Genomic DNA, 24104 nt, shown 5'->3' with positions numbered 1-24104 from the left:
ATAAGAACAGCCCCACTGGATCAGGCCATAGGCCCATCTAGTCCAGCTTCCTGTATCTCACAGCGGCCCACCAAATGCCCCAGGGAGCACACCAGATAACAAGAGACCTCATCCTGGTGCCCTCCCTTGCATCTGGCATTCTGACATAGCCCATTTCTAAAATCAGGAGGTTGCGCATACAAATCATGGCTTGTAACCCATAATGGATTTTTCCTCCAGAAACTTGTCCAATCCCCTTTTAAAGGCATCCAGGCTAGACGCCATCACCACATCCTGTGGCAAGGAGTTCCACAGACCAGCCACACGCTGAGTAAAGAAATATTTTCTTTTGTCTGTTCTAACTCTCCCAACACTCAATTTTAGTGGATGTCCCCTGGTTCTGGTGTTATGTGAGAGTGTAAAGAGCATCTCCCTATCCACTCTGTCCATCCTCTGCATAATTTTGTATGTCTCAATCATGTCCCCCCTCAGGCATCTCGTTTCTAGGCTGAAGAGGCCCAAACGCCGTAGCCTTTCCTCATAAGGAAGGTGCCCCAGCCCCGTAATCATCGTAGTCGCTCTCTTTTGCACCTTTTCCATTTCCACTATATCTTTTTTGAGATGCGGCGACCAGGACTGGACACAATACTCCAGGTGTGGCCTTACCATCGATTTGTACAACGGCATTATAATATTAGCCGTTTTGTTCTCAATACCCTTCCTAATGATCCCAAGCATAGAATTGGCCTTCTTCACTTCTGCCGCACATTGGGTCGACACTTTCATCGACCTGTCCACCACCACCCCAAGATCTCTCTCCTGATCTGTCACAGAGAGCTCAGAACCCATCAGCCTATATCTAAAGTTTTGATTTTTTGCCCCAATGTGCATGACTTTTGTTGGTGCAGCAAATGTATCAGTGTTCTATTATGAAATGGAAGGGCAGGCATGGAAGGAGGAAAACGTATAATAAGGGATATTGATTAAACAACCAGCAGATACTGCTGATTGACCAAAGGATGATGAGACATGACTGGATAAGATGAAGTTGATAAAATAAAAGAAATCCTGGGACATGGACCTGTCAGGCAATTGAGACTATCTTTTGCTGCCATTGACTAGCTGTTTTATGTAAAGCCACTGACCTACGTACCAGCCAATCTGATTGGGTATCAGACTGCTCTAGTTCTCCATGACTCTTCTTCTAGGATCCCTGAGCCAGGTAACAAACCTGAGATCACTTGTCTAATAAAACCTGTAGCTGTTCTATTGATCAGTGACTTCCACTTGGGGTTCTTTCAGTCATGGGCTATATAGCTGGGATATCTAGTTATGCGTATTGGTATTGGCAACCTTCAGTCTCGAAAGACTATGGTATCGCGCTCTGAAAGGTGGTTCTGGCACAGCGTCTAGTGTGGCTGAAAAGGCCAATCCGGGAGTGACAATCCCTTCCACACCGGGAGCAAGTGCAGTCTGTCCCTGGTCTGTCTCCCTGGCTATGGGCCTTCCTTCTTTGCCTCTTAGCCTCAGACTGTTGGCCGGAAGCAGCCCCTGGCGTCATGCTCTACGCCAATCGAGCAAAGACTTATAACCGGTAAACTGCTGCTAGTTATGCGTACAGTGACTGGAAGTGGAGAGAGACGTATGATGTTTCCTTAAAGAATATGAAGACTCACCATGTCTCTGTGGCTGTGTGGTTAATTGTGATGCTCTATGGAATAAGAGCCCTGGGTTCTAGTTCTGTTGTCTTTCCCTTTCAACTCAACATCTTCCAGAAGTGAGATTCAAACCCGTATTTTCCATTGCTTTGCCCTTCTCCATGGAACTATTAGGAAGTTCATGGTGTTGATAGTGCTTTTTCTTTGTCCATGAGGCTCCCTTCCCTTCAAGCAATGCACATGGGTGCACTGTTATGAGCACACCTTATACACTGATGGACCCTTCTCCCAGAAAATCTTTTGCCTGGCTGTTCTATCTGCTAGCCTTCTAAACTTTGAAAGCCTCTGGTTTATTACTTGTAGCTGCACAGCAAGCAAGAGTTTTTCAGCAATTTTCAACCACTATGCTCCAAATTCCCATGGCACACCAATGTGCCACGGCACACTGGTTGAAAATTGCTGGCCCAGACAGTCACATTGTGTGCGCAGATGATTCTCCCATCACTAAACAGTGAAGCCTCTACTCCCGAGGAGCTCCACGTGCACATCACAGCCCTTACCAGTGTTAGAACCACTGCATTATGTTACACAGAACTTGCTATACAAACATGTTGTGTCACTATGATTATTTTCAAGAATTTATAAATAAAACATCTAACGGCAACCATAAATACAATATAAGAGTAACATAATCCTAAATGATCCTTTGCAGACCACTTTGTTTCCCTATTAAGACGCTACTTGTTTCTGTGATTTATCTGATAATACATTTTTGATGACTAGGTAAGTCCCATAAAATTGCTCTGGTGCCGACTCCATTGATTAATAAGCCCTAGGAATTGAAACTGTCAAGAACTCATGTGTTCAGGGTAAAATTACTGTCAAACATGTTATTAGATCTTCCATAAAACACAGAATCAAAAAGAAGGTTCATTTGGTAATATTATTTTGCATCCATTTGCTCAATCCATTTTATATGCAACCTCATCACTGTTAAGGCTCATATACTTTCTTTTTTCTGCTTAAAGCCAACATTGAGCTAAATCCTGTTCTGGGACCGTAAGGAAATGCTCTAATGAAAATGACATTCAGAAACTAGTTAGAAATCAAGCTGAGGGTTTGGGAGGAGGGGGTTATTTTTAGACCACGCAGTTCATTGCTGAAAAACGAATCACATCAAGGTTCTTTCCTGAAGAGGAATTGCAGCATGTGTTTGCAATCTGAAGGGTTACGTGGAGAGGTCTGCTTACTCAATGGAGCATCTGATGCTCCCCCGCTGAAAGCAGCCTCCCACGTGGCTGCCCAGCCAAGCTGCTCCTGAAATTCAACTCCTGGCACAGGCCTTCAATGTACCAGGTGGAAGAAAAAGAAAGGAGGGAGGGGAAAAAATACCCTAGCACACGCACAAAATCACTTACATGCAGCTGACGGAGTTCTTTGGATGGTGGCTTCTGACTTGCAACAATGTCACATTAATGCTTAACGCACTCCAGAAGTCAATTGGGCAAATCCACAACTGTTCTTATGACTACGTATCTCCCCTTCTAAAACAGCATAGGAATGCTTTTGGCATTTCACAGCATATGCAATAACACTACAGAATTTGGCACCCTGGGAATCCCTGCTTGAACAGGTTGCTAGGAGCAAGTTCTGAGTCTTTGCGGATGTGGAGACCAGGTTGAAAACGTGTGAATGCCATCTAGCAAACTCTCCCAAGTTATTGGGGGTGGGGGGTCTGAACAGAACTTCAAAAACAGAGGATTGCAAAATAAAGAAGCCTATACACAACTAGCATAATTTCCATAATTTACTCAGGTTTTATTTAATCTTTCCCACCACTGATTTATAATTATAAAATAAATAATTAAGCTCACAATAAACTTTGACCATCTGTGGTATGGTCCAAACCATTTTGGCACGAATGAATCCAGACACCCAAGTTCGAAACACTTAGGGACAATTCACATGATTGTTTTTAGGTAGGGAAAAAAATTACAACAGCAGCTAGGATCCAAAGGTCTAATTAGGCATGGCCATGGACTTGAGACTTTCCTTTAAGATAGGAAAGCGCACAAACAGCTTTGAAGAGTAACCTCTCACTATGCCATATTGCAAACTGCTTCTGGAAGTCTGTTCAGGTACAAAGAGCAGTTAGATGTATGACACAGTGGGCTGTTGGTTATGCATCACCAAACCAAAATCTTCTTGTGCATGTAAGGGCCCAATCCTATCCAACTTTCCAGTGCTGATGCAGCTGTGCCAACAGGGCATGCGCTACATCCTGCAGTGGTAGGGGGGCAGTCATGGAGGCCTCCTCAGGGTAAGAGAATATTTGCTCACTTACCTCAGGACTGCATCAGCAGTGGAAAGTTGGATAGGATTGGGCCCTCAGCCATGAAGTGGCAGGAAGCTGAAATAGTCTCACTGAAGTTATGAGCCATAGAAGGAAAACTTACAGGTAGAAAAATCATGGGTGTATGTTTTCTTGCCTCCACATGACATGGTAACTTCAAGGAGGACTGAAGTCATGGTATGGACACAAGGGGAGAAGCCTGTCAGCCTTTCCCCTTGCATTATAGCCCCAGTCCAAAACCAGTCCCCTCTCCCATGGCTGCTTCTACAAGAAAAAAAAAATACACTGCAAGTTCCAATCATGGTGCTCTGGCGTAACATGCAGTTTTGCCCAGAGTGATATTACTGAGGAGGCAACAAACAATTGTGTTGTGACATCCTGTCAAGAAAGCCACATGTCTCCCCATTTCAAAAAATAAAAAGCTCAATGCAAGAGAAAAATGAGAATTCTGTGAAGATTTCAGGGAAATATCTCTAGTCACAAATATTTCCAACACTCTGTGTTTTACCTGAGGTAAACTGGAGGGGGAACGATACCTTGTCCGAGGGATAAAAATAAAAGGGCCAAACTGAACAGCAAGTTGTCCAAATTCCACTGAAGTCATTTCCACTTAAGCTTTTCGCTGGATAAAAAGTTGATAAAATCTCCCCTTAAAGAAAGAGCAACTTGATACCTGATAGCCCTCAACAGCAGAGTAAAAAAACTGCCCTAGAAACACAAAAGCCTCAACTAATATCAGCTTGAAATAAGAAACTGGAGCTCAATAAAAAGCCAGCATGTAATAAAACAAGATATTACTGTGTAGAGAATAGAAATTGCAGACCATTCTGTTTTATTATAAAAATGCCGCTTTTTAATTTATGTCTCAAATAAAAACAGCAATGTACATAGTAACTCATCTTGACTAGTTGTAAATAACCTATTCAGAATGAGCAGCCCAAGCATTTTTGGAGTTATGAAGGGGTTAAGACTCTTCCAAGATTTACTGCTGGTCTTACTAAACAGCAGAGGACTAAGTTGAATCTCTAAAGGTTAATGTTTTTTCACCATTAGCTCTTCTGCCTCAGTTTGCTTTGTGCTATCATGCAGTACTACTGTGACCTCATTCTATTTTGGTACCAGAAACTTCCCTTGCTGACACCATATTCACACTAACAAGTCAACACTTGGGTCAGACATGACAACAGGTACATAGGAGATGAACGTTCTGTTACCTGGGAAGAAATTTACCTGAAGATTGAATGGGGGATTCAGATAATCAAGTCATTTCCATGGGGATGCAGACCTCATGGAGGAGTGCTCCCCCCCAACTGACAACTATCAGGATTTATGGCAAGTCAGCCTATGATAAAAGTTTTCAACCAGATCATCATACAACCAGTTGCCATTATCACAATAACTTGGTTTATGCACAGCAACCTCAAATGACTGCATAACCCCTTAGGCACCATACACTACAGTTGGGGAGTAAAGGTCCATGGATCAAATATGATGCCTGGATGCAATTTATCCACCTCTCTGTTGTAACTGGGCTCTCCCAGCTCCATAATTGGGTTCGCTCATACCTTGAAAATATGAACAAGATTTGCACATTTTCTCTTCTGTCATTTGCAGGTAATGAGTTTTTATGTGAGAACAAAGTACTTATTTCTGGCATCATCTGCTTAATCATGTCACTTTCTACTTAATGATGTCACTTCTGCCCCTCAGCAGGCATCATGAATGCTAACTTCAGACCACTGTATGAAACATCCCTATGCTACAGTAACTAAGCCTAAGTATATGGAACTGAAATAAACACATATTTTTGCCTCACTTCCATCCTCTCTGAATCTAATTTAGAGTCCAATCCTATACTCAGATGTAAGTCCCATTATAGTCAATGGGACTAATTCCCAGGAAAATGTGGACAGGATTGTAGCCTTAGACTGTACATGTCCCAGGACAGGGACCTGTCTGTTTGAATTTCGTATACAGTGCTATGTTCTTTGATGGCATTATATAAGCAACAACTTGGATTGCCCAAAGACACCAGCAAACAGCTGCTGAAAATGACCCTACGCTAGGGTGAATAGGGACAGTTGCTGTCCCCTTGCTAGACTGGACATGCAAGGACAGAAATGATGCACAGAACAAAACAACAGTGAACAGCACAATGGTGCCTATTGCATCTTCCCAAGTCATCTGTTGCCTGATGCATCCTTCAGCTCCCTGCAAATCACTTGAGAGAAGATCACCTGCACGCACATTATCACTGCTCTCTCAGCATATTATTCCTCTGTGTAACTGTGGCGGGTGTGTGTGTGTGTGTTTTTTTTCTCAACTGCTGTTCAGATGAACCACCTCCCACACAATTATGCAGAAAAACAATGGTGTAGCAGGAGAGGGATGAGGAAGATGCGAGCACACACATTTCCCATGTGATTAAAAGAGGAATCTCCGACACATCATGGGATCCTCTATTCCAGTGTTTCTCAAACTGTGGGTCGAGACCCACTAGGTGGGTCGCCAGCCAATTTCAGGTGGATCCCCATTCCTTTCAATATTTTATTTTTAATATATTAGATTTGATGCTACCATGGTATGTGACTGCATTTGGGGAAATGTGACAGATCTGTACTTTGAACAGGCTACTATGTTTATGCTTTTTACTCCTGGGTAAGTGTGGGCAGGATTGCAGTCTAGAATTGTTAAAAATTTCCCTGCTTGATGATGCCACTTCCTGTCATGATATCACTTCCAGTGGGTCCCAACAGATTCTCATTCTAAAAAGTGGGTCCCGGTGCTAAAACTGTGAGAACCACTGCTCTATTGTATAGGCATGGTGTTATCAAGTGGCAACACTCCTGAAAGGAGCTGGCATGAATTTACTTCAAACACAGGTTTGGAATTCTAGGGTCAATTCAGAGAGGTTACTTGTTTTCCCTTCTTTTTGCTAAAACACTACTATAGGGCGGGCTAATCTCAGGTTCTCAATGGGTCTTTAAATCATGGCAGATTTTTTAATGGATTGCTACCTAGGCACTATCCATAGTGGCAGACGTGCTCCTGGGGTAGGTGGCACCTGTTGCAGTGCTTATCTTGTGAAGCTCAGTGCTCTGGAAGTTCAGAGGTGATGTAATCATATCATCCCCAGCCTTCTGGGCAATTGCATTAAGTTTGTAATCCTAAACACACGTTCCTGAGAGTAAGCCCCATTGAACAATATAGGACTTACTTCTGAGTAGACCTGGTTAGGCTTGTGCTCTAAATGTGAAAAGCCCACCTCTGTTCGGCGATCTTCAGCCTGCTCTGGTCCTAGTCACTTCATGTTCTTGCCAATGAGTGGCAAAAACACAATTGTCAGTGAATGTGTGAGGCAGCTGGGCCCGGAGTGGGCTGAAGATTGCTGAACAGAGGCTTGGGTGGTGTGGTGCTGCCCCTTCTGTGGGTGGCCTGAGTGGCCCTGAGTGGCCCTGTGGGTGGCCCTGAGTGGCCTGCACCTGCCAGACTCCCATTGTGATGCCATTGCCTGTTGGAAAGAGAAATAAGGCTTACTTTAGATGTGAATCTAAAGTAAGCCTTAGACACATTGCCTGAGGTCTGCATTCCAAACTGATTGCCCCATGGGGAAGAGAAAGACAATTGCCAAAGAGTAATAAGTGGGTACTATTCTCCATAACCATTTTGCTGAAATCAAAAGGTAGCAACTAGGCAACTATAAGTTTGAAAATAAATGGCTCCTTTTTAAAGTATCTGTTTGGTTTAGCAGGTACTTGAAACAAAGACTGCCAAATATTCCTCTAAGCAGCCTAGGAAATACTATAGCTGTAACAAAGATTGGATCATCAGGTAGCAACTTCAATCAGCATTTCAAATGAGAGCACCAAAATAATTTGCCTTTTTTGGAAGGGGGATGAAAGAAAGGAGTGGACGATGAGCAATTTGTACATGGAGAAATGATGAGGAGAGTGTGATTAATGCTTGAAATGTACTTGGAAAACTGCCTCCTGCTTTCTTGAATGCAGAGACCAACCCCAATTGCCACTCTGGCTCGTTAGGGCTTTACCACATCATCAAGTCACTAATTATCTTCCACTAATTCTGAGTAACATTTCAAGATTGCAATTCTTCATGGGAGTTTAATTTGCTGTTTTGTTTTAAGCATTCATGTCTGTCTGTACTTGCCGAGTATATTATAGTCGATAAATCATCCTATCTATCATGTCTTTATCACTATCCTGGATGTACAAGATCTTCAGAGAATCCACTTCTCAGACAAAGGTCACTTTGAAAGTTGACTAGGGGCTTCAGTAAAAAAAAGTCATCATTGCCTTTCAAGGGAAGATGCTGCCATTACACTGTTAAAAGCTCTGGTGTTTCTCTTTAGAAGGAACAAGTTTTAACATACAGAACAGGCACCCCAGGAAGTTAACAGAGAGGTTAATTTCACATCTAAACAAATTTGCCCCCTCTTCTGCTCTGTAAGGCTTGGTAGATTTCACCTTATTTGACAAAAACGTCTTTGGTCATTACTTGGAAGCAAAGACAGAAGATATTATTTACTGAGGCTTTCCCAGCCAAATTCCATAATTAAATCAACATTTATTGGGTTAAAAAGCAAAGGTCAAATTAAAAACAAGAATTACTTTTGCATTTTGCCCACTACCTTTTTTTGCAGGTTTATTCAGAAGCCAATCATCATTGGCATCCTTCAGTCTCAGAAGCCAATATAACCCACTGAACTGTACCTCACTTCCCTGACCAGCTTGTGTTCCTGGGCTTTATACCCCCTGATCAGGCACTGCTCTTTGTTCCTTATTAACTACTGATCTACCAAAGAGCTAAAGCCTTAAAGACCCAACAATTCACTTACTTTCAATGTTACCCACTTCTCCTTAAAAAAACCCACCAACTTATTTTCTTAAAGTTGATCTCCTGCCCCCCTCCTTTGGAACCTGGCATTCTGACTCAAGAGTAAAGAACGGTTAACAATGCTTAAGAATGCCAGGATTACCTTTATGTTTCACTTTTGTACATAACTGGGTTGACATGATGACCAACATTTCCATGGTTGATCCTGAACTGTATTACAATTTCTGCCATGTTCAACATATTCATGTAGCCCATGACAACATATTCATGAAGCCCACCGATCTGGTACACAAAAGTACGTAAACAGGTACTTTGGGTAAACCATTTATTTAGTTGCTGAGTTACGGAAATGGCTTTGTGAGCTACTTTTTGTTGACAAGTGGAATACCAAGCTCCCCCATACTTGTGGGGGATAGGTTATATCCTGAAACCGCAGATAGCAGCAAACTCTCCAAAAAGGAATTCACAAATTCCCCCCATTGCACAAATGACTTATCTGTCTCTGATTGTAGTCCCATGTCGCCATCCTCTGTCTCTCACGGTCTCTGCGCTGTCTGCAAATGCTAACAGGAAGCAGGATGTGCTAAGTTTCACGTTATTTTCAGCCCCCAACCTGCTTCCTGTTAGTGCTTCCTTACTCCGCCATATCCTAATCCCATCTCAAGCCTGAAAACCCTAAACAGGGTTTCCCGGTTCCGTACCAATAACTTAGCTCATGCAGACCTGAGTAGCCCCATTGAGCAGGCTGGGTAAAGCGAACAAATGTTCCCTTACTCCAAGAAGACCTCCAGCCTGTTCAATTCCAGGTCAGGATACAGCATGGGTCAAGCAGTCCCACTGCACCAGCGTTAAGACAGAACTGGGCTATAAGGAGTGTCCATATTTAGCTGGTAGCCTTTGCCAGCTCTAAGGATGTTATGTTGCTTTTGATAAGACTGGTTCTGCTGCTAAATAAGCACTACCCGTGTGCTTGCTTTCTACCATTACATTCCTAGATAATCACACTACACATCATCTGGAGTCTCTCTTCACAATAAAACTGTTCCTTTAAAAGTTGTTCTGGAAGTTTCTAATGCACAGGGAAGCAAACTAAATATTTAAACACCCACACTGTCCAAAGGATAGCATGTATTAGTTGAGCACTGCATCCAAAGTTTCAGGAATGTTTTTCAGCTTCAAGCATTGTTAAAACAATAAACAAGGAAAAGATTGTTTCAGAGTCCTCCCTTAAAATAATATACAAGTTGGGCACCCCTTATCCAAAGTGCTTGGAAATCTTGGGGATGGGGCCCAAGTCTAAACATAAAATTCATTTACATTTAATATACAGTACTTCTTATACACATAGCCTGAAGGTAATTTTATACAATATTTTAAATAATTTTGTGCATGAAACAAGGTTTGTGAATGAAACACAGTTTGTGATTTTATTTTTTAGGAAAAAAAGTAAAAAAATGTAATGTTGATGCTCAAAAAAGTTAGGTATTTTGGAATATTCCATATTTTGAAATTCTGGTTAAGGGATCCCCAACACATACCAGCTAATTAACTAATTATTTGAGTATTGTTTCGCATTAAAAAAACAACCCCACAAGATGGAGATGAGGGTTCTAGCCAATTCCTATCCTTGACATGCTCTCTTTTGACTTGTAAGAAACATCCACGTGAAAGGGCATTCAAGCACATGATTCACTGACTGCATTCTGACAGGGGGACTGTCAAGATGGGGATTATTTTTCTCTGCTAAACACTGGTGTTAGTTATAAGCATAGAACTTGGGCTGGGGGAGGAGGGAAATGGCTTGCAAGACCATCTTTCAAACCAACTTCCCATCAGAGAGATTTGATCACCTGAGGATCTATCACACTCTATGTATAATTACATCCTTCTCAATGATAAAACATTAGGTCTCTTGAAAAATTACTACAGTCCCATCTCCTTCAACGTAGTCAGGCATTTCTTTATGATTTCATCGTAATTCCTAGCATATGGCAGTTGCAATTTGACATCTCTCCTCTAATCCATGGGTGGGTAATTCATTCAGCACTGAAGACCTTGTTGAAAATGCATCCGGAGGCAGAAGGTAGAAGCTTATTTCAATAATTTATGCACCTCTAATTCCTTTTGCACAAACCCTTCCTGGCCACTATACTTTCTAACCTACAGCTGTTGTTCTACTGTGATATACCTTGGACATTTTCAGCATGTGGGGCAAATAACCAGAAGTCTAGCACAATGGAAATTCTGTAGTACATATCTACCATTAATTAAACAGTGAAATGCACACCAAATTTCTCCAAATAAAATTCACTTGTCCAAGCAAATGCCAGCCTCAACTTTTCGCCCCGTTGTTTCTCATTTGGAGTTGGGGTGGTAAAGAAAGGAATGCTTAAGGCACAAAGCAATGTCTACTGCTTCTTCCACCACCTTTCTTCAAGTGCTTCTGGAAGAAAAGATAGTTGTGTAGAAACACACTAAGACAAATATGAAACATTATATTGATGTGCAGACAGACATCAATTACCCCAGTACCCTCAGGCACCACAAAGCGCAGTTTGGAAACCACTGAATTAGAGAATTTTGGGGAAGCAGTCAAGTGTATAACAACCTTTGTAAACATTAAGGCAGGAAGTGACCCTCATTACAACTGCCCAATAAGCAACAGGTAGACCAATCCTAACCTGCATTAGAATAGGCAGGCCAACTGGCCTGCACCATATCCAGCACAGCTGGAATGCCACTCAAAGAAAGGGATATTTATCCCCCTATCCCAAGTAATGCCCCAGCCACCTCAATGGGGCTACTTGGATCTGCACCAATGAAATTGTTGGTGCAGATCCAAGCAGCTCAGTGTGACACTGGGTTGCTGGGGTGGGGGTGGGGGTTAGGATTTGGCCTAAGTGCCAGAGGCCAGTCCCACCCTCCTTCTGGCCCTGGTTCGCCCACCATTCCACTCTTCCCTGCCCCCAAATGCTCCTGTTACACCCTCCCATCGTCCTCTTCAACCCTTGTGCCAGTTGCCCTTGGCCAGTGCAACCCTACCATCTCAGGGCAGTGTGGAGGCTGGATGTGGCCTCCACAGGCTGGAACGTGTCATTGTGCTAGTTCAGCCAACTCTAAAGTAGCTGTGAATGTGCCTTACAGTATGTCTGCAACACTCCCAAGAGACTTGCACTGGCCAAAGAGTGTTAGGATTGCGCTCTGAAAGAAAGAACTGATGAAAGAAAGACTACCTCAGTTGTACTACATCCCAGATCTTATATATTGCTATTCAAAATACTGTGGCAATCAATGCAGGCTGAGCATCATGCATTATTGAGCAGGGTCACAAGAAAATATAAGATGTAAAGGAATGATAGTCAACTCATCCAGCTCCCAGGAACATTTGGGTTCTAGTACTGCCCTGATCCCAGGGCAAATGTTCCCCACCTCACAGTTGCTATGTATTTAGTGAATATCCATACTGCCATTGATTGGTATCAAGTTGGTGTACAAAGTCACAATAAAGCCCAAAATATAATCAAAAAGCAGTAAAATAACCTAGTAGAAAACCAGTGAGATTCAAGGGCTGCCGCATTAAAAAGCAACAGTAAAACATACATTGAGGAGCACTATAAAACCTAAGAAAAACAAGAATTTCTTGGCCTGGTGCCCTGATCAGGTAAGTGTCTCTAACGAGGGTGTTCTATATATGAGGCATCACATGTATACGTGATGACATGTTTCAGGTTCTTTCTCCTAAGTCAAGACAAAACACAGAGCTTTTCAGATGCCTTCTACATGAACAGCAACAAATAAGTGTGCCAATGTCTCTAATCTTATGCAACTCAATGTCCTCAGAAGCAGGTCCCACCATAGTCAATGGGGCTTACTCAGGGCCTCTGAGAGGAATTTTATCAGGGGATGCAAAGTTTCTTTGGGACCCCTTTGCATAGGGCGAGGGGTGAAACAGAGCAGGGGAGAGTGGTAACAGGTGAGCAGAATGGGGCAGGAAGTAGCGAAACAGGGTGGAAGGGGAGAGTGGAGATAGCTGGAAAAGACTTTGGAGCCCAGATCTACCCACTCATGTGGCATCAGCAGCTAGATACAGTAATATGGAAAACCAAACACACTCCTAAGCATATATGGCTTGCCAGTAGCTGCAGTTACATGCTTGTGATAGTGTTCCCAGCATCCCATGCTGGCAACAAGTCTGAACAGATTGGAAAATGTTAGATCCTGAGAAATTTCTGGGCCCCCTCCTTTGACTCCTGGGCCCCCTTTTTGACCCTGGGCTCAGGCACAGATTACCCCCTTTCCTAGGCGCTGGGCTTACTTCCATGTAAGTGAAGATAGGGTTGCAGCCTCAATTGTTCACTCCAGTGCACAAGCCAAGATGGAGGCAGAAGGGATTAAACTGATGAAGTGCACCAAGAGATAATTTTATTAACCCACCTTCCCCCTTCAACATGATGTTCAAGGCATACTACAGCGCGCGCGCACACACACGCACACACGCACGCACGCACACACACACACGAACACGCACACGCACAAAGAAGCACCACCGTACTCACTATTTGTATGTTTCTGAACGAATATATTCGAACACATGAGAAATGCCCAGCTGAAACTGATCTGCAATAGGGGTGACCCAGGGATTATTCTCTGCTTTGAAGACTTGCTTCTGACCAGTCAAATCCAAGTTACCTGAAAGGAACAAACAAGAGTTTAGACTTCTAGGGCAATTTAAGAGTAGATACCGCTTGATATAAATAAGGCTAGCATTTAAAAGACTTAAGTACAAGACAAAGCATCGCAAAGGTGCAGGGTGATCCAGGGGCAGATTCAACAGGGAGCACTGGTGCATGCCCCTCCCCCAAATTATCATGCCAGTGGAGAAGGGCACCAGCAGGGATGGGGAGCAAAGTTGGTAACCAGAGGAACATCCATTGGGTGGGGAGCCGACAGTGAGACCCACCTGGCCAAGACTCTGATCAGAAGAGGTGGTTCCAGAGGGCAGAGACAGAATGGGAACCAGGTCTATTTGGCTGGTATACCTTGGCTCCTAGTCTGGAAGGGAGCCTAAGTCCACCCACCCAGCAAACCTTGCCCACAGAGACCAAAGTCAGTGGCGTCACTAGCATTCGCGTCACCCAGTGCAAGAGGCCTGCATGTCACCCCATGCAGTGGGCGGGGCAATGCCCCAGGTGGTGGGCGTGGTGATGTGCCATCACCCCACCCCCACCAGTTTTTTGGCTGTACCTTTTGTTAGAACACAGATATTTCAATGTGGTTTATTTCATTGCATTCTGCATGAAATTATGCATTGATTGATATATAACATGATGGTCTTATTCCTCCAAACTCTGACTTTAGTGATTTTGAAAACTTGTAGAGTCTCTCTCACACACACCCCATGCCAACTTACTAACACCTTATTGCAGCAGTTCTAAAACTTTTAGCACTGGGACCCACTTTTTAGAATGACAATCTGTCCAGGACCCATTGGAAGTGGTGTCATGGCCAGAAGTGACATCATCAAGCAAATTAAAATAAATAATTATAAATAATTAATTTAAAATAAAATAAATAATTAAATAAGGGGGAGCCAGTCCTGCTCCACCAAGTGAATCTACTCTGAAGTAAGTCCTATTTTGGTCAATGGGGCTTACTCTCAGGAAAGTGTGGGTAGGATTGCAGCCTGTGAGCCCAATCCTATGCATGTCTACTCTGAAGTAAGTCCCACAGTGGTCAATGGAGCTTACTCTGTAGCCTGCCTGCAATAACCCCCCCCCCCAAAAAAAAAAAAGAATCTGTGAGATTTCCAGCCCTCCCAGTGCCCAGTTCAAAGTTCTTCTATTTCAGGCATATCAATACAAAGACCCACCTGGCTTTACAAGTGCAAAACAGAAAACTTTCCCCTTACCATTCAAGCCTCTTTCCTTGTCCTTTTTAGTGGGGGAGGGGTGGTTGCCTTCTGGAGCATTTATTGCACTCCAGCTCCATCGGATTGGGACCATTCTGGTGTCCTCACATTCCCCTTTGCCTGGCCTGACCACCAGCCAAAGCACATCTGCCCACTCGCGAGTAAACACGACCATGACGCTGCTTCACTTTCCATAGGGCTCAACAGACTCACAGCTGGAAGGGGGGACCTCCTTCTCGGGTGTTTTTGGGGGCTGCATTCATTGGATCAGGACCATTCTGAAGTCCCTGGAGTTCTCTCAACCTGCCCTTTCTGAGGGACTAAGGCAAGTTCGCCTATTCACAAGTAAACGTGGCCACTTGGCTTTGTTTCCTGCTCAATAGATGCAGCTGGGAGGGAGGCAGGGATCTCCTTCTCCCTTTTGTGTTTTTGGGGACTGCACTCATTGGATTGGGACCATACAGGTGTTGTTGGGTTCCTCTCAGCCTGCCCTTTCTGATGGACAATGCAAGTACACCTACTCATGAGTAAACGCGAAATACAGCTCACTTTCACTTTCTATAGGGCTCCATGCATTTTTTTCCTTCCAGTTTTTTGGTCATAACTTTTGAAGGAAAGGAGCTATTTTAATTCTGTTTTTTGCATTGCACTCTGCTGGGAATCCCGCATCCGACGGTCTATGGCATGATGGGGTAGCTCCTAAAGCCATGATTTTAGCGCATCACCCAGTGCGGCCCGCACCCCCTGGAACTTTGTTCCAGTGACCAAAGTTCAACCAGGAGTCCACATCTACCTGCCTGGTTGACCTGGCTCTGTAGTTAAAGTAGTGCTCATTTTCCTTCTCCCCCAAAAACACAAACACTGGATCTGTTACTGGTGTGTTCCAAAGTACAAGTCTCACTGAATTCAAATGAACTAATTTCTTAGCAAGTATACCCAGGACAACAGCTCTGCAGCCCAGTCCTATATATTCTCATACTTCTGTAAGTAATGCCAAATAAATGTGCATATGGTTGCAGTCTTAGGCTGAAATCCTAAGCACATTTTCCTGGGGGCAAATTCCATTGAACACAATGGGACTTCCTTCCAAGTAAATATGCATAGGAGTGTGCTATTAGTATACTTCAGTCAAATCTTCCTAAACCCTCCCACAAACCCAAATTGACTCACACAACTAACATATACCCAGGCAGGGTTAGAAAGTATTTCCAGCTCTTAGACACCAGAATCTGATTTCAGAACTGGAGCAATAGTTCGGATTCTCAGGATCCAATATCTAAGGCAGTGGTTCTTAAACTGTGGGTCCAGGACCCACCAGTAGATTGCAACCCAATTTTTAATAGTTTGAGAAACTAACAGGGCAGATCAGGCTATGTGCATCAAGGATGAACAAGCTGCTACTTAGGGGGGAGAGCACTGCTGCCCAATCATCATTATAGCCACACCCCTTGGCATTTATCAATCAGGCAGCAACCTCTAGGCCCTCTAAAAAGTTTGAGAAGCACTAATAAAAGGTTTAGGATTCCTTGCATTTTGCAGCCCTGAACTAAGAAAGCAAAGGGATGTACATAAGACATCTTTCAAAGCTCAAATTCCACTAGCTAGGAATATACAACTGCAACGATAGCTCAAGATTCCCAGGACCCCGAAGTTTAAGAGCTGCCAAGACACCTTCACCTTCAATGTTCTTCACTGTGTCACCACTGTAACTTTACATAAATAACTTAAGTGACAGAACTCAATGAAAGGAAATATCCTGTTGCTTTGTAGAGCACACACATATTAGGGACTTCCTCAGTGTTTTCTATTTTTCTGTCACTCATACGCAAATCTTTGTATGGGCTTCTGGGGTGGAACTTCATTTAAGTCAGCTATGGTACAACATATCTCCTTTCTGACCCCCAGTCTCATGTTTTTAGACATACTCTGTTTTATCAGAAGATGATCTAATATGTCTTGTGTTGTACTTCAGGAACAAAACTGTTCTATTTTTCTAAATGCATTATCTCTTTGCTGTTGCTGCCTTAACATAAAAAGTGTTTTTAAAATCCAGAATCTACCTAGGTTCACAAAGCAATAACCACTGTGTTCATGATCACAAAAGGCAAAAAGAGAAACTTTACGCTCATTTTGTTAAATGCCACTGTAACAACAGCAAAAGTAATTGTACGTATAAAAGATCTGTCATGCCATGCTTTCAAACTTCTGAACAACTAATCTGAACCATTTTTTCTGTAAACATCACATAATTTTCTCAATCAGTGTAAATCTAAACAGGACTGAGACGATTCTATGTCCTGCTGAGCTGTGCCATTGAAGGCAAGTGGGGAGGGGAGATAACTGCAAAATGCCACCAAAGCAGCCTCACTTCTCTAATGTTGGCTCAATATAGAGTCAAAAATGTGTAATAGTAAAGGAAGTTAGTAATGCTATCTGTGCAAGTCACCCACAGCAGCCAAGCAGCACCAGAGGACCAAATTGCCTAGGTGGGTGAGATTCTTAAAGCTGCAGCAATGTCTCTCTTTCCCTGGCCACATGTTCTGTACAACACTGAATTCTTAATGCAGTTTGCTACAAAGAAGAGGTTGGCGTAATTAGAGCAAAGCTCGATCCCAAAGCTAGCAGAAAGAGAACAGGAAAAAAAAAAGATGGATGCTGATAATTTTATACAGGCCTATCAACAAGTGCTCCTCTGTCAACGATCTGGAGGTCTCTTCTCCTCTTCAGTAATAACATGCAGGAAGCATTTTCTTTCTTCTGTCAGTCAGGAAGCAATTGCCCTAAGTGCCTTACACTTGAGTGCTCCTGGTTTGGAGGCTCTCACCCACTTCCTTTATTAGAGACCTCAGCAGCGCTCCTGTTCTAACAAGGATCAGGCAGCAGGATTAAGCACTGTGACAAAGAAGACCTAAGCTCAAGGCAGTCGGAGTGTCTAAATCTGCGCTGGCTGGCTCAAACAAGAGAGTCTCACTGTTCAACATGCCGTTTTAAGGCAGAAGCCGCTGGGGGGGAAGCAAGCCAGCACTGTGATTATCAGTAACCCCCTGACCAGCACTGCTACGACGATCGTATTTCATTCAGAGGCTTATCCTGCAATTGTAAATTGGAGCTTCCATTTTATTACCTGCAAAAAAAGGGGGGTGGGAGATAGGAGAGACAGTGGCATCTCACACCACCAACACTTGTTTATGCATGTAATTCTCCAAGCAGCACCAATAAGAGAGAGGGTGAGAAGATCCCTCTGCTACAAGTCACAGAAACAGCAAAATTTCACCATGTGTATTGGTGCTCCCCCTTTGCTCACAATGCATTGACATATCCCAAATCTTACTCAGAGAGAGTGAGGCGCTGAGCGCTCCAATCTTGAATTGCTTGAGCAGTTTACTGCCTGCCCTAAATCACATTCAGAAGGCGGCCTTGGCTTGCTTACCTCTCAAGCATAATTCTAGTTCTAGTTGGCAACCTTCAGTCTCGAAAGACTATGGTATCGCGCTCTGAAAGGTGGTTCTGGAACAGGGTCTAGTGTGGCTGAAAAGGCCGATTCGGGAGTGACAATCCCTTCCACACTGGGAGCGAGTGCAGTCTGTCCCTGGTCTGTCTCCCTGGCTATGGGCCTTCCTTCCTTGCCTCTTAGCCTCAGACTGTTGGCCAAGTATCTCTTCAAACTGGGAAAGGCCATGCTGCACAGCCTGCCTCCAAGCGGGCCGCTCAGAGGCCAGAGTTTCCCACTTGTTGAGGTCCACTCCTAAGGCCTTCAGATCCCTCTTGCAGATGTCCTTGTATCGCAGCTGTGGTCTACCTGTAGGGCGCTTTCCTTGCACGAGTTCTCCATAGAGGAGATCCTTTGGGATCCGGCCATCATCCATTCTCACGACATGACCGAGCCAACGCAGGCGTCTGTTTCAGTAGTGCATACATGCTAGGGATTCCAGCACGTTCCAGGACTGTGTTGTTTGGAACTTTGTCCTGCCAGGTGATGCCGAGAATACGTCGGAGGCAGAGCATGTGGAAAGCATTCCGTTTCCTCTCCTGTTGTGAGTGAAGAGTCCATGACTCGCTGCAGTACAGAAGTGTACTCAGAAGGGCACTGTACACAGAAGTGTACAGAAGGGCACTGTTGTCTTTGATGGCTCCACATCAGACCCCTTTGACATCCGAAGCGGCATGAAGCAGGGCTGTGTTCTTGCACCAACCTTGTTTGGGATCTTCTTCGCTGTCCTGCTGAAGCAGGCCTTTGGAACTACAACAGAAGGCATCTATCTCCGGACCAGATCAGATGGAAAGCTCTTCAACCTCTCTAGACTGAGAGCAAAGTCCAAAGTCCAGCTGAAATGTCCGCGTGACTTCCTCTTTGCCGACGATGCAGCTGTCACTACCCACTCTGCCAAAGATCTCCAGCAGCTCATGGATCATTTTAGCAAGGCCTGCCAAGATTTTGGACTGACAGTCAGCCTGAAGAAAACACAGGTCATGGTTCAGGATGTGGACTCACCTCCCTGCATTACAATCTCTGCACATGAACTGGAGGTTGTCCATGACTTTGTGCACCTTGGCTCAACGATCTCCGACACTCTTTCTCTCGATACCGAGCTAAACAAACGCATCGGTAAGGCAGCTACCACGTTTTCCAGACTCACAAAGAGAGTCTGGTCCAACAAGAAGCTGACGGAACATACCAAGATCCAGGTCTACAGAGCTTGCGTCCTGAGTACACTTCTGTACTGCAGCAAGCATAATATTTCCAATGTAAATACCACACACCATAAAATAATTTAAAAGGAAACGACAGTGTATTTGGAGGTTTAAAACCTGAGTGAGGCTTTCAGGGAAAAGCAAAGGGCTGAGCAGCTGTCCTTGCCATGTGCCAGAATGAAGCAGCACCATGACAAGACAACACAATGGCAGTTTATTACATGTTTACCATAAAAACATAAGAACAGGCCCACTGGATCAGGCCATAGGCCCATCTAGTCAGTCCAGCTTCTGTATCTCACAGCCGCCCACCAAATGCCCCAGGGAGCACACCTGATAACAAGAGACCTGCAACCTGGTGCCCTCCCTTGCATCTGACACAGCCCATTTCTAAAATCAGGAGGTTGCGCATACACATCATGGCTTGTAACCCATAATGGATTTTTCCTCCAGAAACTTGTCCAATCCCCTTTTAAAGGCATCCAGGCCAGATGCCGTCACCACATCCTGTGGCAAGGAGTTCCACAGACCAGCCACACGCTGAGTAAAGAAATATTTTCTTTTGTCTGTCCTAACTCTCCCAACACTCAATTTTAGTGGTTATCCCCTGGTTCTGGTGTTGTGTGAGAGGGTAAAGAGAATCCCTCTATCCACTTTATCCTTCCCATGCATAATTTTGTATGTCTCAATCATGTGTACCCCCCTCAGGTGCCTCTTTTCTAGGCTGAAGAGGCCCAAACGCCGTAGCCTTTCCTCATAAGGAAAATGCCCCAGCCCAGTAATCATCTTAGTCGCTCTCTTTTGCACCTTTTCCATTTCCACTATGCCCTTTCTGAGATGTGGTGAGGGGGCAACATTTTTATTTTCTGCCTCCAGCACACAAACAGGGTTTTTTAAGATGCATAAAAACCCACAGCTTAGAGCCAGTGGCATAGCTAGAGGGGATGCAAAGTACTAAGTTTTTCAGGGAGCCTCAGTGTGGTGTGCACGCAGTCCCTCCCCTTCCCCTTCAGAGCCATTTGTTTTGCTCCCACTGCCTGGAATGGCTCCAAAGGGGAGGGGGAGAGGCGCTTGCACACAGCAGAGAGGTCCTCTCCAAAAGTTAGTGCCTTGAACCTCCTCTAGTTACGCCACTGCTCTAAGTCTAACACAAGCCCTACCCGCTATTAGTATGGATGAGGTCCAGGAAATCATCAGCAGATAATTCCAGTTAGAATTCCATAGACTGGAGGTCTGTGTCAGCACCCTGAAAATATTGATGTTGGCTCCTTTTTCTCTCCAGACAGGATACGACAACACTTGCGACCATCTAAAGCCCTGCTGTGATCACATGCTGCAAACCTGCCTGCTACTGCAAACTACAGTCTGTGCTTTTGGCAAACATGGAAAGGAACCTTCCATCCAGGGCTGACTTTAAGCCAATTGAACCAAACACTCCCAACTGAGCCCTTTGCCTAAGGGCCCTCTCATGCTAGGGTAAGAATAAACATCACTAATATTTTTATTAAATCATTCCATAGTCATTCAAACAAGTGGTTTTGTAACTATTTCCTTTTTCAAAGATAATCCACATATTTTGTGTGTTTACTTGCAGGCTTACATGTACACAATGTTATATTAAAACACGCTTCAGTCCATTTATGCACATGCACTTTTAAAGCACATACTTGAATTGCCTTCCATTCTACCATAGGGATAAGAAGTTGATAATACATTTTATTTTATTTATTTTTATTTATCTCTCTTATGGTCAGTCCTGCTGCCACTGCAATATGGGTTAGCTTGGAGGAGAAGGTGGCAGGAGAGAAAGCAAATGCCTTGAAGCAGATCCATAATGTGATCTGGTCATATAAGCAAGAGAAAAGTTAACAGGGGACTTGGAAGATGACAATTGCTCATGCATGTCCCCCCCACCACTAAGTACTTTCTTGAGCAAACATATTCATTGCTGGACCTCACATAGTAAGTAGAAATCTTCACTAATCCAAATGTCATCTCCGAAATGATCAGTGCATTATTGCAGAAAGAAAGGCATCCAGAGATTGAGAGAGCAAGAGAGTGAGCGAGAGAGAGAGATCCTTCCAACATTAATTAGTTAACACTGTATTTAAAGAACAATTCAAAGAGTTAACAACATATCAAAGTAGATATTTCTGCATCTCCCAAGAGCAGGATGACCACATAATGATATTGGTCCAAAAGCTAAAACGAATCTTATGTCTCAAGAGTCATTTACACTGTTTGAGACTTATGCTGAAATAATTTTTTTAAAAAGTTAAGTATCATAGAATCAGAGTTGGAAGAGCCCCACAAGGTCATCTAGTCCAAGCCCTTGCCTGTAGCAGGAAATTTTCCTACAGCATCTCCATCAGGTGCCTGGTGAACCACCTCCAGTGAGAGAGAGAGAGAGAGCACCTCCTTCAGCAATCTGTTTCATTGCCATAGTAAAGCATCTTCAAAAGAGGAAGCTGATTTTAGGCCATCTTAGCATTTTGATTCCCCCTCCCTTAGCTATACTGTATAAGCACAATCAAAGGAGAGCTAGCCTGGGACCATGTTCTGCTCTCTCTCATTGACCTGAACCCAGTGACATAGCTAAAGAGGTGCAGGGGGTAGCAGTTGCACCGGGCATCATGCTTTAGGGGGGCAACAAGCTGAGCTTGACACTAGTGACCAAAATTGTGAAAATCTTATACCATCATATTATATATCATTGGAAAGGTAATTTAATGCAGAATGCAATGCAACAAACCGCACTGGAATATCTGTATTCTATCAAAAGTTATGGCCAATTAACCAGAAAATGAAAACAAAACTGCCTTGTGGAACAAAAACTGAATTTGCTTAACTCCAAACTGACCTATGAGACTGATTGTTCTGAATGCCAATGCGATGTTATTATGATGCAGCATGGAACCAATAACTTTTTATTTATTTACTTAATAAATTTGATTTTGTCATACAAAATCTTCTTTGACCCCAGGTAGCAGTATATGCCTTAGCTATGCCACTAACTGGAGGGAGACAGCAGAGCAAGTGGGTGGTGAGCTGCTAGGGGGAGGAGATGGGCTCCTCCCAATTTTTACTTTTTTAAAAGCCTGGGCATGATGTCACTTCCTGCTGTGACATCACTTCCAGGGCAACACTTTGAACTTGGCAGCGGGCTACGCGATCATTAGCTATGCCACTGCCTGAACCCATGTTCTTTTGCTTTCTCTTCGCAATGGCCCATACTCCATCGTCTTTCACCATCCTTAAAAAAAAAAAAAGGCCCTATCTATTATCATCCTTTTCTCACACAGATAGGTACGAAGGCTGAAGTTGAAGTGTCCTTTTCTATTCCAGTTCAGAGGACACACTATCTTTCCAATACTGCAAGGAAAGAAGCTAATTTTATTTTCTTATTTAGATATAAATACCTCTGGATTCAGTTTTATTAAAGGCTAAGCAAGGGATAAGCCCACTGAACAGAATGTCGAGTTAGGATATATGTAAAAACATGCCTGCCACGATCTTCTCCAGCTTTGCTTTACACTTTAGGGCTTACATTTTTATTACTTCGACACCACGTGCCTTGCTTCCCAAAGAGAAGGATGATGTGGCCTAAGGACACCATTCACCGGGGACGTTCTTTTCAGGCAAGCTCAACTAAAATGAAAGGGAGATGCACAAGAGCATGGTAATGTTCTTGTGCAACTCTCATTCACATCAATGGGAGTTTAACCAGGATAACTTACCAGTTGGAGAGGGGAGTAGGGTGTGTGTACATGCACATGCATGTGACAACATAAAGCATGACTATTTCTATAACAAAGATTTCACCCTTATTAGGCTTCTGGGTAGGAGAGTATGTACTCTGCTGAAATGGGGGAGGGGAGGGCATGCACAGAGGACAGGATGAGGGTTCTCTGGAAGAGTCGCTCAATTTATTTAAAATGGGTGTCAAACTCACTTCATATAGAGGGTCAAATAGCATTCATGGTGCCTACTGAGGGTTGTCATTAAACAGGTGATGACCAGAAATAAGCAATTTGTTCTCACCTAATAACTCATTAGCTACAAATGTCAGTAGAGAAAATATGTAAATCTTGATCCTATTTTCAAGATACAGGAGAGTCCAGTTATCACACAGACCAGAAAAAGAGCTCCCACAGGTCATATCCTGCCCATGGGACTTAGGTTTTACAACCCTGATTTAAAATGTTCTAGGTTGCCTTTTGGTCCCATTGAAGGGGTCATCAAGTTAGTTTAAATTCATCAAGGTAGTCATCAAGGTAGCTTTATTCCATAAAGCAATAGTAAAACCAATTAAAGCCATATTTTTTTTAAAAAATAGGCTATTGGTCCATCCTCAGTCAGGTTATAAATCCACACTGCCCCAAGGAGTGTGGAGACTTCCCAGCTCTTTCCACTGTGAAAAGCAATCCCCTCTCCCACCCCTGCACTGCCCTTATCTGCTCCAGTTGGCTTCTAGGTAACCACTGATGCGCGTGGGAAGGTTCCAACCTTCCCGCTGGTGCACCAGCTCTGTGCGTGGTTGCAAAGTGCTTCATCACACTTTTGCGACAGTGCACACCAGGCGTTTAGTTAGGATTGGGCCATAAAACACCTTAAGTCAAAGAAAATTGAATACTGTAGGTTACAGATCTGCTTAAAAAGA

The 24104-nt window shown here is 43.7% G+C and overlaps 1 protein-coding gene across 1 annotated transcript in view; it reads right to left on the bottom strand.

Moving 5' to 3' along the window:
* RSU1 (Ras suppressor protein 1) overlaps positions 1-24104 on the bottom strand; it is an 88354-nt gene that overhangs the window by 29403 nt on the left and 34847 nt on the right. The window contains exon 8 of the mRNA XM_066628262.1: positions 13401-13533. Within this exon, the coding sequence (XP_066484359.1) occupies positions 13401-13533 (133 nt within the window). The remainder of the gene's footprint in view (positions 1-13400; positions 13534-24104) is intronic.

The sequence above is a fragment of the Tiliqua scincoides genome, chromosome 5 (genome assembly GCF_035046505.1).
Source record: "Tiliqua scincoides isolate rTilSci1 chromosome 5, rTilSci1.hap2, whole genome shotgun sequence".
Lineage (NCBI taxonomy): Eukaryota > Metazoa > Chordata > Lepidosauria > Squamata > Scincidae > Tiliqua > Tiliqua scincoides.
This window is presented reverse-complemented; position numbering and strand designations above follow the sequence as displayed.